General features: G+C 40.6%; 1 protein-coding gene across 1 annotated transcript; it reads right to left on the reverse strand.

The window, feature by feature from the left end:
- Window positions 1-4,363: 4,363 nt before the first annotated feature.
- Window positions 4,364-6,046, reverse strand: LOC133732718 (berberine bridge enzyme-like 8). Its single transcript, XM_062160302.1, has one exon. It carries the CDS (start codon window positions 6,008-6,010, stop codon window positions 4,397-4,399), a length of 1,614 nt encoding a protein of 537 aa, XP_062016286.1. The 5' UTR covers window positions 6,011-6,046; the 3' UTR covers window positions 4,364-4,396.
- Window positions 6,047-16,762: the final 10,716 nt, after the last annotated feature.

Here is a 16,762-nt window from a genome sequence, read left to right on the forward strand (position 1 = left end):
TAAGACACATCTCGCGAACTCAATTCAAATTCCGAATCACCAAAACTACTACTAATTCCAATTCTACCAACAATCCTGATTCTGAAGGAATTATAGTACTCAACGACAACCCCAAAACAATGGTCTCTCATCTCTAACCATCGAGCACAAAATAAAACTCTGTCTCATAATCTCTCGCACTCTCATCATCTTGAGTAGGTGAGATCAATTCTCTTTCCAACTGCTCATAGATTCTCAATTTATACTAATAACTCAATCTCACACAAGATTAGCATAGTTACCTCAAAGCCGCTTTAAACACATAACACATGTCAATTACCACAACTCCTCTAAGACGTCTCTTTACAAAACAAGATATTTAATCCTTGATACGTACACCCCATCCAAAAACATCTGTACAACCAACTTAAGAAGGCAGAATTTTTATCAATTAATACTCGTATCTACCTTAGGTACGTGCATAGGTCAACATCATGCCTTCAACCAAACACTTCAACATCCAAAAGGACCTCGCTTCCATAAAACAAATCTCACCGACTCATCAGAGTTAAATCTAGAGGTCTCTATTCCTCGAAGATTACAACCTGCGGAAACTAAACTTATTCTAATACGAACTTAGAAGACAACTCTACCGTCCTACAGACATACACGCCGTCTAGACCCCATACTAAGACATACCCAATGATTATACCAGTACCGAAGAGTATATGATGGGGATCCGCTGCAGACGGGCCATCACTCGGGGAGTACTGATTATCACCAAATATGTACCTTACGCTCTGATACCAAACTGTCACGCCCCGAATTTTGAATAATAAATTCAAATCCGGAACATGAATAAACAATTAATACAAATAACGTTCTGAAATTTTTTTTTTTTCTCAGAAACAAACACACCACTCGCCACTCAACACAAAACTCGAAAAACCTCGAATTAATTATTACAATTCACTCTTACAAAGTAAAATCGTAAAGCTCTAAATGAGCATAACAAACCTCACAATATAATGCTGTAATTCACATAACACTACTCTAAGCAGCCCGATCACCGTCCTGGTTCTCCTGACCTGTAGGATTTCCCGCTACACAATTTGAATAGTGTACCGGGAGTTGCAACAACACAAAACCCGGTAAGCTTTTTACAGCCAGTATGAGTAAACAAGAAAGAACTGTTGATTTTAAATTACAATTCTTATAACTCAACAACACAACCAACAATCTCAACATCCACGACGCAAACGTCAACCAATTCAATATCACCACTTTGGTCCTATCACACAACACTATCACCACTTTGGTCCCATCCCATAACACGTTAGAGCTCTAACTGCCTCGTTACCTCTGACACCTTGGCCTAGGGTCAAGCAACGGCAAAAATACTTCGGTTAACACTATAACCGTCGCGCTTTGGACATCCCCGTCCTCAGCACCATATACTTCGGTTAATAATAAACCGTCGCGCTTTGGACATCCCGTCCTCAGCACACAACTTCGGTTAATAATAAACCGTCGCACCTTGGACATCCCCGTCCTCAGTACACAAACACTCCGGTTATCCTTAACCGTCGAACTTCGGACACCTCATCCTCAGAACCCTACATTCTCTAACTCTATACATCCTCCAATGTAAATCATGAATATTAACAAGAACTCATCAATCATGTTCATCACATATAAATATGGTAAGTCACATGTCAATTCATAATAATTTAATCATCCCAATTCCACACTCTTCAATGTCACACCATTCACATATAATCACGTAAATATATATATACGTAATTATCCGCTCAGGGATAATCACTAATACCAACTATAGTTCACATGCAATAAAACCGAGAAATTCATTTGTATAGTAAAAATCATTTTACTTACCCATGGACCGTAGTTGATCAAGTCCATATGATTTTAAAACAAATATTTATTTCATAAATATTTTCACGCAATTACGACAAAATAAGGTAATTAAATTTATTCGGTTCGTAATATGAACCACGTGAGGTTTACTCACCTCTAAATTCCCGCTGCGTCTTCTTAACAGCTCAAAATACAATTTCACGAATCGTCCGCCAAATCAAACCGTCGATCACCTAATCAAACATGACCTTAACTTAGCCAATAACTCAAAAACATAATCAAACGACAATCCAACGGTCGGATTGAAATTAAATGATGATCCAACGGTCGGATCCTCACGGATCGCCTTCCTAATCACTGTTTTGCATTTATACGAAGATCCAACGGTCGGATCTTCGCCCATGACCGCACAAAGCCACTGGGACAGTCATAAGATCATCATATCAAAACTACAAGTCCATCTGACGGTCCTAACTTCACAGATCACAAATCTAACGATCGAAATCGATCTAAACTTAAAAATTCATAACTTAATCATACGATATCCAAAAATTGCGTATAATATATCGAAATGATCGTATTGAAATATAAAATCTGAAAATGTACAGAAACCATATTTTTGATCCCCGGAGGTGGCCGGAAAGGGCCGCCGGAGTTAGTGGCAGAGCCGCCGCCGACCACCACCAATGGTGTCGGGGCCGGGCTGCTCTTCTTCCTCTCATCATGCTTGACAACTTTCATAACTACCATGTAAGCTGAAAATGACCGGAAGTGGTTGAAATTACCTAAAACAGTCGAGGTGGCCGGAATTTTACCAGAAACCGGCGAAGCTTCGATCAACGTAAAAATGTCCTCCCTTCGCTTCGATTCCTTCAGGAGACTTGTTCAGAACTTAAAGACGAACTCACTGGTTCAAGAATCACTCAAAACAAAGCTCTACAGCTCGAGATATCTTGATCGAAAGCGTCGGTGGCCGGAAAATTTCTAGAATCCGGCGAGCTTGAATTCCGACGTAAAAACTTCAATTTCTCGCTTCGATCCCTTCATGAAAGTTGTTCAGAACTTCAATCTGAGTTCACCAGCTCAAGAATCACAAGAAATGATGGTCTGTAGCTCGAGATATCCGGATCAATAGCTCCGGTTTCGTTCTTGGTTGGGTTTGACTTGCAGCCACTGCTACGGGCCACGCCGCCGTGTGAGGCTGCTTCTGGGAGCTTCAGGAAGTTGAGGCGAGCTTGTGGATGGATTTTGGTGAGGATTGGTGACCGGTAGCTTGAGATATCAAGCGTGGTTCCAAAACGAGCTCAAACCGGGCGGAGCTTCCCGCCGCCGCTGGTGGCCGTGTCACGGTGCAAGGCTGCCTCTGGCAGCTGCGCAAGGCTGAGACGAAGCAAAAGGAAGTGGTTCGACGCCGTTTGGTGGCCAGTGGAGGTAGAGAGAGACCGAAGAGCCTTTGCTCTGTTTTCGGTTGGATTTCGGACGAGAAAGAGAGTGAGAGTTTGAGTGAGAGAGAGAGAGGGTGTGAGTGAGGGAGAGTGTCGGCCAATGAAGATCAACTCAATCAGTTAACCCAAGCATAATCATTAAAGTTAAAGCAGCGAAATCATGAAAGTAAGCAATACTGCTTTGCTTTGATTAAAAGAAATCGACCGGGTATTACAGCTCTCTTCTCGACTTTTCTCCACCCAATGGCTTCCATTGATTCTGTCACCGCAAGCTTCGCTGCTTTCCTTGCACTCGCTGAAGGAGGCAGCGCTTCTGACCTAGGGAAGATTGGTGGTGGTCTTGTTCGCAAGTCCACCCAATCCTTCCTGATTGGAAAACCTCTGACTCGCAAGCCGGTTGATCCTAAGACATTCAAAGCTCACTTTTACTGCATTTGGATGGTGGGAAGACCACTTGGGAGCAAGAACAAGAATCCTTGCTCTCAAAAGAAGGTGGGTGTGGCTCCACTGCGTCTCACTTACCCTACTGCTGCTGTTGTTCAGGAGGTTAGCCCTAAGGACAAGGGCAAAGGGAAGCTCTAAGCTTTTTGTTTCTCGGTACCTAGCATTTGGATTCTAATATTTTGCTATTTAAGTTTAGCTTCTCTAATTGTACACCAATTAAGGTCCCTAGGCGATTAGGGTTGCTCTAGCAAGGATTTAGGTAGTGTTGGATTTGTGTTCATATGGCTAAGTCTAAAAATTGTGCTAATTTTGTTTACAAAGAGGATTAGCTGTCATTTGCTTGGTAGCTTATGTCATCTAGGTTTTATTTGGTGTAAGACAGCATATGATGTACGTGCCTTTTGTCCATAGATAACATAGATAAGTAATGAAATTATCTATTCCACAAAAACAAAAAAAATCTAACAAAATTTAGGTTTATTTATTAATTATTTATAAACAAGTTGAAAGGTATACTATATAGTTGAAGATATACATAGTGAATCCGAAGCTATTAATCAAACAGCTCAGAAGTTAATACTACAAATTAAACAATCCACACAACTCAAACGTATATTGCTTTACTATCCCATGCATGCTAGCTATTTCCTCTAGTATGGAAGAGTAGGGATACTTTGTTCGTTCCTAAAGAAATTACCAGGATCAACCTTGGTCTTAATAAGCACCAATTTATCGAAATTTTCCTTGAAATACTTGACCCCAAAAACTCTTCCCTCAAAATAGCTTCCCTTGTCATTATGGTTGATCCCAATGTCGAGATCTTTATAGTTGAAGAAGGCTTCCCTCGGGTTCTTGGAAACGAAAGGAGTCATGTACTCGAACAACTTCCTCGTCAAATCGATGTATTTCTCCGCAGCCTCGGACCCAGAAGCGTCCCAGTTTGTTGCATACTGAACCTTCCAGAGATTCCCAGCTCTATGTGGAAAAGGTTTTGCAGATGCCGCAATCTCAGCCATTCTTCCGCCGTAAGGATTGAAAGTCAACATGGGCGTCTGCAACTCGATCATTTTCTGAATAATCCACTTCAAACCAGCTTTCGGAATTGGCTGCTTGACGTAGTCCGACTTCCTCTTCAAGTGGGTAAGTACTTGAGGAACTCTAGAGAGCAAAGCCTCGGGAGCTGTCCCGTTTGCAAAGCTTGTCCAGAAAAGCGTCGATTCAACCCAACTCATTTCTTGGCAATCTGATTGCTCCAAACCCAGTTCAGGGAAACTCTTGTTCATCACGGTGAGTAGTCTTGCGGAGTCTCCAAGAAACAAGGCGTTGAATGTAGCTCTTAGAGTCTTTTCTCCAGTTTGAGAGCCAGTTACATTGACAACATCCATGGTAAGCCTGATGAACAAGTCATTGTCAAGCTTATTTGCGACATATTGCCAACGATACACAATGTCAGTTGCATTCTGTTCCAAGGTTCTTATAACCCTGAAAACAGTAACGGTCTCTGGGACGCGTACAAGGTTGATCTTGTAGGCGATCACCACTCCAAAGCTGGCTCCTCCGCCTCCGGTGATGGCCCAAAAGAGGTCTTCTCCCATCGATTTTCGATCAAGAAGTCTTCCATGCACATCAACTATTTGTGCATCGACTATGTTGTCAACTGACAAGCCGTACTTTCTCATCATGTTACCATATCCACCGCCACTGAAGTGTCCTCCAACACCGACTGTGGGGCATACACCGGCGGGAAATCCATGGACTTTGCTTTTCTCGTAAATTCTGTAGTAAAGTTCGCCTAGAGTAGCACCGGCCTGGACCCATGCAGTCTCGGTTTTGATGTCTACGTTGATGGTTCGAAGATTAAACAGGTCGAGGATGAAGAATGGGACTTCAGCCACATACGACACACCCTCGTAATCGTGACCTCCGCTTCTAATTTTCATCTGTAAGTTGTGCTTTTGAGCACAAAGGATGGCTTGTTGCACATGGGATACGTGCAATGCGGTGATAATAAGGTAAGGTTTTCGGGTGTATGATTCATTGAAACGGAGGTTTCGGATGTAGGATTCCAAAACGGAAGAGTAAGAAGCATTGTTGGGAGTGTAAATTGCTGGACCGATTGGGTGAGAAGGGAGCGAATGGCTTAAAAGACATGAAACAAAGTTCTCAGGAGCTGAGGATGAAGCTGAGGCTGTACAACAAATGGAGAGAACTAGAAGAATAGGAAGGAGTAAGAGCTGTGAAAGCCTTGGTGCCATTTCTAGCATGTTGGATATTTTGTGTATCTGGAAAAGTTCTGATTGGTTTGTGTTTTTGATGTGTGTACGGGTGGGAATTTATAGCGGATATGCGTTTGACCGAGACAAAGTTAATTCTCGAAAGTCTAAAGAATTAATTAGATTAGAATATTATGCAAATCACCTCCCATTAATTTTGACTTGCAGAAAATTCAAAGCAACAATAGATACATATAGTTTTCAATCTTTGTTTGTTTTTAATTTGTGCTCTTAGACCTGATAATAGGATAGATTTTAGTGAAAAAATTATCAACGAACTAAACGATAAACACATCATAAGCGTTTAATATAGCCGGACTTGTTTTTTTTTTTTTTTGTTACAATATAGCCGGACTTTGACTCCTCAAATATCATCCACAATGTGCCCTAAGAATAATCATCAATCACCGGGATGCATACGCAAATCGAAACGTTATAGATCGATCTATGAATTCGGAAAGGTGTCCAGTTGTGAAGCAAAATAATTGCAATATATAGTCAGGGCATGGACCCTATATAGCACGTACTAATGGACCATTCATTTGAATTCAATGTGATATTATTGCCTTTGTAAGATTGTCGTGGTTATTATTGTACTGGGTACCAGACTTGTCAGCTATAATTTAGCTATGGTGCTTGTGGCTTTCAGCTCGTCTCTCCATTGGATATGTCAATATGTATGATACGTTCTCTTCATTGGATATGTCAATATATATGATATGTAACTGGTTTTCAAGCTAGTTAGGATGGACACCAAGACTTACAATTGGCTCAAAATAGCAGCAATTACAAGGGAAAAACGAAAACGACATCTGTAAGCCAAGACGGGCCAATGGCCTAAAGACATAAAACAAGAAGTCAATAACTAAACTAATACTGCTCGATCTGGAAATATCATAGTTCCGAGAGAGATCAATGTAATCAAAGATGTTCATTCATCGTCTGGAGAGGTTGCTAGAAAACTAAGTTGGCATGAGGGGGACATCACAGGACAAGAATCCAACGAGAGAAGTTGGGACTTGGGAGAGGTCAAACCAAAATCTGTTTGTCATATAACTAATTACAGAAAGGGTGGTTATACTATACAGGAATCTCGGGAATTGTGGATAATCGATTATCAAACACAGATGGCTACAAGTCCGATCCCAGAAATGATTGTCGACGTAAGCTTTCTAAGAAGGCTCTTTGGATTAGATGTGTGTTCACCATAAAACTCAAACTAATTAGTCACGTACTAGTATTTGGGGAATTTTGTTCTTTTCCGTAAGAAGATAATTATGCATTATTAAGACCCTATCAATTGCATTATTGCACCCTCAAGCCTTTCATGATTTTGACTGCCAGTTTTGGGCTAATAATGCGTAGGTCTAACCCTAATCCTAACCCTAACCCTAACCCTAACCCTAATAATGCGCGCACGGGCTTAAATTGAAGACAATATATGCCAAGATCAATGATTGGGGGTTAGACCACATGCCTTAATTGTTAGTCGAAATCATATTTATATTAGAAAGTCTCCTTATAACAGGCAGTCAAAGTCAAACCACGTAGCTGATCACGTCAGTTATGTATAGAATCGTTGATTTCCATTACTTTCGCTCAAACAATTCAAAATCAGAGGGTTAGGCAGATAAGTACGTACGTATAGATATCCGCCAGCATTATCCTTAATATCCAGTTCATTCACACATATATCTTCTTAACTTGCTGCTCTGGGAAGCAATGCAGCAATCATAGAGCTTCAAAAATAGTCAAAGATATGAACACCAGCCAGAAGAAATAGTAAAATAGAAAACCAAAGAAGATTACGAATATTATAGATAAGGAATTGAGGCTATAACTGCCAGAAGAACCCCTTTCTAATGGGATCAATCGACATTCCCATTACATAGTTAATTAAAAGTAAGCTCTGCCAGGCGAGGCCAAGTCAATCCACAAGAGTTTCAATAGATCATATCAGAATAAAATCTCATATTATTCTAAAATAATAACCAATAATTCCATCTGATTGAAAAAGTGAATGGTCAACCAATCATTTTGATATATTAACAGGTAGTGCTACTAAGTTTTAAATAGAGCTACCCGAATTCGAAAGCAAATGATCAAGAGCCTGCAACTAATACATTACGTGTTGCCGGAGCTGCTAGCTAGATACATCGGCAAGGCTACAAATATTATACATGTAAAACGAATTTGAAGCAATGTGCCCTAATTTCTAGAAGTTGATAATAACATATAAAATTAAGGAAGGGCTTATTGTTAATGATCTACGGTATGTCTATATGAGAGTATGCATATAGACGTTGAGCAGAATGGACCATGTCAACTATATATAGGCGTACATCAAATCTCTGAATCCGATCGATTTGATGTGATTTTTGCACTAATTAATTTTCCAAATATCGTGTCTAGAACTCTAGAAGGAGAAGACCAAAGGATTCTGGATTTGCTTGCTTCGCAAGTACATACAAGTATACTACCTACATAATCCATAATTGGAAACTACTTAATTTTCTTTCATTTCTCGTAAGTATCTAGCATGTTTCTCAGTTTCTGTGGTCAAATATGAACCCCTTGATTTTTCATACATGACCGGGGAACAGTGAAGCAAGCAAAAACGAGCACGTCAGAGAATCCATTTCCGTTTCTAAGTATGGAAGTAACATTTACAGTTAAATGCTACATATTTAATTAGTGTTAATTATTGAAAATTACTTTTGGGGCCTTAGAGTTCTTTTTTTTTTGGTTATATCTGAGGTTGAGCTAGAATTAGCACATGTGTTGCATCAAGCATATATACACCAGGGCCGGGGTGAGGTTGAGCTAAGTTCAGTGGTATGGTGAAGTTGCCATTGTAGACAAACAATGGATAGATCATAGATGTTGTCAAACAATGAAACAAAATGTAGGGGTTCGGACTTTGGACATTGTCAACTATACAATTGGTTCTCAATGTGAAGGGTATGTTCTGCAGCAGCCTATTTTCATTTTACCTTTTTCTTCCAAAATATTCCTATTGCAGTCTACAACTCTACATTATACAGCTTTCAAGTGCAATTTGGTTAAGTTTTAGACTTTTAATATAAAAGAAGGAAAAAGAAAAGAAAAAAGAAAAAGCCGTGATTGTCTTCTTTGGTTCACCTCAAATGAAATTCTGCTTAAATAAAATCATGAGTAAATAAAATCCAAATCGATCCCTTCTTGAATTCCTTCTTGTCATAATCCAAGAAACCACCCAAGAGATTACTGATGAGAGTGAAGTTCTCAGGTTCTTCATACAAGGGAGGGATCCCAGAAACCCTAACACAAACTCGAACATGCTTAAACTGGACTTCATGCAACAACTTGACGTCGTCGTACTCTTCAAAGCAAACTGGGGCTCAATCAAAACACCGAACCCCACCTCGGAGTACCTTGTTACGATCATGCACTGATTCAAAGGAGAACAAGAACAAATCTCCAGCCTCTTTCTGAACCCTAAATTCTTTATCCACCATTCAAGTGCGATGGAAGTGAGCTTTGAATGCCTTACGATCAACCGGCTTGCGGGTCAGAGGTTTGCCAGGCAGAAAAGATTGGGAGGAACTACGCACGTACAGGACCCACCACCAATCTTTCCCAGATCAGGGGTGCTGCCACCTTCAGCGAGGGTAAGAGAGGCAGCGAAGCTTGCTGTGACAGTATCAATGGAGGCCATTGAATGAATGGAGAGAAGGCGAGGAAAAAAACGATAGTAGCTAGGGCGCCGTAGAATAGTCAACCTGATTGAACCAGTGAATAGTCAACCAATCATTTTTGTACTACTACAGTTTTAAATAGAGCTACCTGGATTCGAAAGCAATCGATCAAGAGCCTGCAGCAAATACATTACGTACTATATATAGAATGAGTTGCCGGAGCTGCTAGCTAGATACATCTGCATGACTACAAATATATTACATGTAAAACGAATTGATTTGAAGCAATGTGCCCTAATTTCTAAATTTGATAACAACATACAAAATTAAGAAAGGGCTTATTGTTAATGATCTATGCACTACTAGAAAAATGGCCAAACTTCAACTCTGCGAACGAAAAAAACTTTTCTCTCTTCTCGTCCGGCGGCGCGCCCTTACGGCGCCGTCATCGGACGGGCCCTATTTATCCAGATTGGGTCTTCTATGAGGCTTAGAATCTTCGATCGTTGCCATCTTTGTCACACCCCGAATTCTGAATTTAAGTAATTCATATTCGAAGCATGAACCTCAAATACCCTGTTTATAATCTCAGAATTTTTTTCTCAAAATCAACTGCACATTACACCTCTCGATAATTACATAAACCAAATCCTCAAGCTACTTATTACAGTACACTCTCACCAAAACAAATTATAAAGCTCAAGAGAGCACAATTCTCCTCACAAAACAAATGCTATAAATCTAATACTAATACTCTAAACCGCACGATCACTGCCCTGATTCTCCTGACCTGTAAGACTACCCGCTACACAATTTGAATAGTGTACCGGGAGTTGCAACAACACAAAACCCGGTGAGCTTTTGACAGCCCGTATGAGTAAACAAGAAAGAACTGTTTATTTATTCAATTATATTTATTATAACTCAAGTAAACAATCAACACACTCATAAGGTAACTCCAAAAATCACAGAAACATATAAGTATATTCTCGATGCTTTCTTTTAAAACTCAACATTTGACTGATCACAACCAACAAATATTGCAACATTAATATGTGAAATAACATTATAGCAAAGCATGCTTGATTCTCTTTTCACTAACACCTTCACATATTATCAATATATCACAAATATATATTTGATCAAAATAATATAAGTACACTTTTCTTTTTAGTGAATTTTCGGATTAACTGGTAACAAATCATAAATACAAGTGCTAGGGTCCAACGTACTATACCCAAAGCTCGAGTAAGCCAGGTTGACTGGTAACAAATCACAAATCCACGTACTAGGGTCCAACGTACTATACCCAAAGTACGGGAAAGCCACAGCATACCAGGGTCCAACGTACTATACCCAAGTATGTATACTCAAAGTAAGCAACCTTCCTAAGAGTATAATAGTGCACTATCTGTAGGGACTAGGGCCCAAGGCTAACTTCCACATAACACCAAAACACGTTTACCAGTAATTCACTTAAGCACGGGGTAGTAGATAACACCCGACTTCACAATTGTACTTCTCAGACATAATCAAATCCACAAAATACAATCTTTCTGAATTATAGATCGTATATATGTATATGTGCACCCACATAAAGAGACATATTATTTCTAGACAAATCTATATTTCTTAAAATAATTTCCACATATTCACCATTGGGCATATAAAATAGCTTTCACACCACATGATCAACATTTCATTATTCAACAATTAAATGCGAGATTAATAGCTTGAATAATATCCAATTCATTCTCAATCATTTCATCACACCAATCACACGTCAACCAATATATATATTCCACGTAAATATATACATACGTAATCATCCGCTCAGGAATGACCACTAATACCAACTATAGTTCAAGCATAAAAACCGTGAAATTCATTTGTATAATAAAATCATTTTACTTACCTATGGACCGTAGTTGATCAAGTCCATATAATTTAAAACAAATATTTATTCCATAAATATTTTCACACAATTATGACAAAAATAAAGTAATTAAATTTATTCAGTTCGTAACATGAACCACGTGAGGTTTACTCACCTCTAATCCAGCTGCGTCTTCTTAACAGCTAAAACAACAATTTTCCCGAATTGTCCGCCAAATCAATCCGTCGATAACCTAATCCAATAATGATCTTAACTTAGCCAACAACTCATAAATGTAATTAAACGACGATCCAACGCTCAGATTCAAATTAAACGATGATCCAACGGTCGGATCTGAATTTAATGATGATCCAACGGTCGGATCCTCACGGATCGCCTTTAGGATCATCCTCCAAAATTATCACGAAGATCCAACGGTCAGACCTTCCTGAATCGCCTTTACTAACATCTCCACAAAATTATACGAAAATCCGACGGTCGGATTCTCACGAATCGCCTTCCGAATTACTATTTCTCAATTATACGAAGATCCAACGGTCGGATCTTCGCCCGTGACCTCACAAAGTCACCGGGACAGTCATACGATCAACATATTAAAATTTGAAGTAAAACCGATGGTCTGATCTTCGCAGATCGTAAACCGAAGATAAAACGTAAAAACCGTAAATAGTAACGTAAAAACGTAAATCCACTATTTATCAACTTTTTCTAACATGACCAAGTTATATATCAAAACGCTCGTATGGATGCATAAATCATCGCCTAGATAATGAAAACTCGAAATATGGTCTGATACGCCGCCACAAGCGGTGGTCAGTGGGCGGTCAACGCGGCGGTCAACTCCGGTCAACCACCTCCGATGGCAAAGTGACCAACTACAAACTGGTTCAAAATGAAAGGGTGATCGACTTCCATACCTGGAGCTAAGCCTGGTTCGGCCTAGATCGTCCTAGATCAAGCGTTGAAGTTGGATTAATCCGGAGCGTCTGATCTGATTCCAGATTGAATCAGAGCCGTCGAAAAAAGTCAAACCTTGATCAAGCGCTCTACACCCAAAATCGTCATGCAAGGCTTATATGGGGATGATCAGGGGGAGGAGGAGAACACGAAAATGGGGAGGATCGGCCCGTGCAACGCCGGCACGGCCAAGATCCGATCGGGTCAAAAGCTAGGCTCGGGGGGGGCTTCGATCCACGTCTGGGGGCAGCGGCGGTGCAAGGGGAGGCCACCAGGCGGCTGGGCGTGGCACGGCGAGTCCGGAGAGGGCCGGGTCGTGGCCGGTGGACGCCGGGAAGTGCCCTTTCCGGCCGGGTCGGGTCGGCAGAAACCCGGCGGGTCTGAGGCCGAGAGAGAGAGAGAATCGCTGGAATGGGGGACTGTTCAGCAAAATAGATTTTATTTCGTCCTTAATGAAAAAAAATCCGAAAACTTCATATTTATAGAAAATTCTCAATTTTCAAAAATTCATAACTTATTCATACGAACTCCGAATATTGCGTTCCACATATGCACGAGATCGTATCGATGAGCTCTACAACTTTCATGAAGGAAGTTTTCCCAAATTTTGAACGTATAAAAAGTCAACTTTGTTGACCCCCTAAAAAACGTTCGTTTTCGAAAATAAAATCGTTCGAACTAATTCCACAACTTCTCCAAGCTCCGTATTCGCTCCTACTATCGTAAAATCATTTCTAAAAATCCATGGAATTTAATTTGGATTTTCGGGGTATTACAGTCTACCCTCCTTAAAGGAATTTCGTCCCGAAATTTAATCGTGAGTCCATTTCTCCCGATTAAAGTTTTCAGAACACTAACCAAGCATCAACTTGATCACCACAATTCTTACTTCAACTACCACGCTTGACTATACTATCTCCAACTTTACCAATACTGTAGAAATCTACAGATACCATACCGTAGAAATATACAAAGCTACGGTTCTACGTATAAAAATACGTCCGTATACTGAGCGTATACAAGATCCAAAAATAAATGTAAGAGGCAATGGTCGAACTCCCGACCTCGAACACAAAAGTTTTGCTCCCAACCACTGAAGCAAGAGCTGCTTCCAATAATATATGCTCACGTGTTATATTTATTATGTCATAAGCGACATAAATAAAATAAAAGGGGTGGCAAGGTTCGAAACCTTAACCTGCTGCACAAAGGCTTTGCCCCCCAACCACTGGAGCACAAGCTGCTCTCGATGATAACTATACCATTCCTTTTATTTAAACCAAGCTGTTTCAAATTGTTTCAACAATCCGGCCCAAAACACCCAAAACTGTTGCAGAAATCCGGCCCATGAATTTCATCCCAAAACTATTCAGAAATTTGGCCCATGGATTTCACCCAAAACTATTTCAGAAGTTCAGCCCATTGGGCCTCCACCCACAACTACAGTGAGGGCCTTGATCCGAGACAAGCCCACGTACGGCCCACCTGCCACGGCTTATCCCTTCCGTGATTTAAGGCAATCAGAATCACTTTCGGCTAAAGCTGTCTGCCACAGCGCCTCGAAATTCGGCATGTCCCCTTACACGCTCAACACGCGCCAACAGCTTTTCCGGGTTTCGGGGCGACTTTAATCCAACGCGTGGATTCAAATTCTGAGATCGTTCATCCAACGGTGGAGATCTGCTCACCTTGTTCTATAAATAGGTGCATTCTGGAGACGCGACTGTTCACTCCAAAGGAAAAGAAATTTTCTTCAGAGTTTTAGCCATTCTCTCTCAATTCTCTTCTTCTATCCGATAAACTCAAATCTCTTCTTCCATCTGATAAACTCAAATCCCCAACACCAATTCATCAACTTCAATCCATCAAACAACAATCTCTTTCAAACACTCATCATCATCGTTCTTCAATTGTCACATTCTCTCAACCCTATCTTGTGCTTTATATAAACCTCGTTTTGTCTCCTTCAGATTTTACTCGGTTTTGTCTAAGCGTGTAGTTTCAAATTTCTTCTCCTTCATCATGGTTCGAACCAAGGTTACCGCTCGCATGGGCGTCAATCAACGCCGCATTCTCTCTCTGGAAGAAGAAGGTCGTCAAGCGGCCACTCGCGCTGGCCTCACTCGTCCTGGGGACCATCGTCCTACACGTGAGCGTAGCCGCAGTCCCCCTCCTCTACCTCGACGCTCTCCTAGACTGCATCCTAGCGAGTCCTCTTCCTCCCGAGCTGCTCGTGCTCCTCGGCCTGTGGCCACCCTGGAGAGCTTGTCTGACTCGATTGATGCTCTGCGCTCCTCTCTCCGTGATGATATTATGGTGACGGATTGGCGAGTCACATGCATGATCGATTACATCTCTGACATGAACATCTCTTTGATTCGCTGTCACACCGCAATGGACAAGCTTGCTCAGGAAGTCAACAACATGCAGTGTCATCCTCCTGGGTTTCCTTGCAAGGACGTTGCTGCGTCACTCCACAAGGACACTCCTCCTGAGGCTGAAAACAGCAAAAGGGCTGCCACTCGCCCGCGCACCGCTCCTCATGTTCCTTGGGAAGATCTTGACTCAACCAGTAGTGACTCGCAGGACAGTGAAGAGGTCGATGATCAGATCACCAAACTCATGGAGGAGATTGCTGAGCTTTCCCAATCAAAGGGGAAGAAGCAAAAACAATTCATCTTCTAGTTATTGTATTTCTTTGTCTGCATTTTAACTTTCGTTGGACAATAACTTTATTTTGCTTCTGGTTTGTAATAAGACTGATTGAATGTGGTAGTCTTTTCTTTAAAAACAGACCAACAACGACACCATGGATCGGACCTTGGTCACCCATTGCTCTTTCAAAACCTTAGCCAATTATGCTGCACACATCTTTCATAATTGGCATCCTCCTATGAAGAGCTTAGAGTATTAACTCTATTGCCCCAGCACTAATTAAAGTGGTAAAAGACTCATCCTAAAATTAATAAGATTGAATGTATGTTGATACTTTTCCAAAATCACAACAAACACTCAAATAATTTCGAACACAACAAGGTAGTATTGCACACACAAACAAAGTTATAAAAGATTCATTTGTGAAACAATAAAAGATGCATCATGCAACATACTACATAGAACAACACTTTTTCAAAAGAAGTCACACGCAAAAGTCTACTATAGACATCAAGCACAGCCTGTCACAACACACCAAGGAATTAGGTTCTCCCGTATCACACTTCTCTTTAGTAAGAAAAGTCTTAAGGCTAATAAGGCACCTTTATTCCTCACACCTTGCTAAAATTAGCATCCATTTGTCTCATAATCTCTCACACTCCTATCATATTGAGTTGTAAGATCAATTCCCTTTCCAACTACTCCTAACTCCTAAATCCTCAACATTTTTCACCATTTCAACCTAAGAATAGAATTCATCACATCAACCACTAATGGAACAGGCAGCTCAACCTCTAATGCCTACACCTCATCCTCAACTGTCTCCATAGAAAGATCATGTTCCTACAAAAAACTAGACCTCTACCTAAGGGTCTACCTCAATCCTTAATTATGCTTCCCAATCTGTCCATTACTTTGGAAGCATAGCAATACGTGGTTAAAACTTGTACAACACTCAAACATAGCATAAGTCAATACAAGTACCTAATAACCAATATACTAACACACCAAGGGTATTTCATAACTCCTAATACGACCAAACGTCCTAGATGACTTCTAACACTCTCACATACCAATGACTTGATCAATACTGAAGAGCACACGATGGGGATCCGCTGCAGACGGGCCATCACTCGGAAAGTATTGACAAATCATTAAGTATGCACCTCACGCTCTGATACCAATCTGTCACACCCCGAATTCTGAATTTAAGTAATTCATATTCGAAGCATGAACCTCAAATACCCTGTTTATAATCTCAGAATTTTTTTCTCAAAATCAACTGCACATTACACCTCTCGATAATTACATAAACCAAATCCTCAAGCTACTTATTACAGTACACTCTCACCAAAACAAATTATAAAGCTCAAGAGAGCACAATTCTCCTCACAAAACAAATGCTATAAATCTAATACTAATACTCTAAACCGCACGATCACTGCCCTGATTCTCCTGACCTGTAAGACTACCCGCTACACAATTTGAATAGTGTACCGGGAGTTGCAACAACACAAAACCCGGTGAGCTTTTGACAGCCCGTATGAGTAAACAAGA

The sequence above is a fragment of the Rosa rugosa genome, chromosome 2, assembly GCF_958449725.1.
Source record: "Rosa rugosa chromosome 2, drRosRugo1.1, whole genome shotgun sequence".
Classification (NCBI taxonomy): domain Eukaryota; kingdom Viridiplantae; phylum Streptophyta; class Magnoliopsida; order Rosales; family Rosaceae; genus Rosa; species Rosa rugosa.

What these genes read in the sequence shown, in the direction of transcription:
- LOC133732718 (XM_062160302.1), bottom strand. Translation starts at nt 6,010, where the DNA reads ATGCTAGAAATGGCACCAAGGCTTTCACAGCTCTTACTCCTTCCTATT.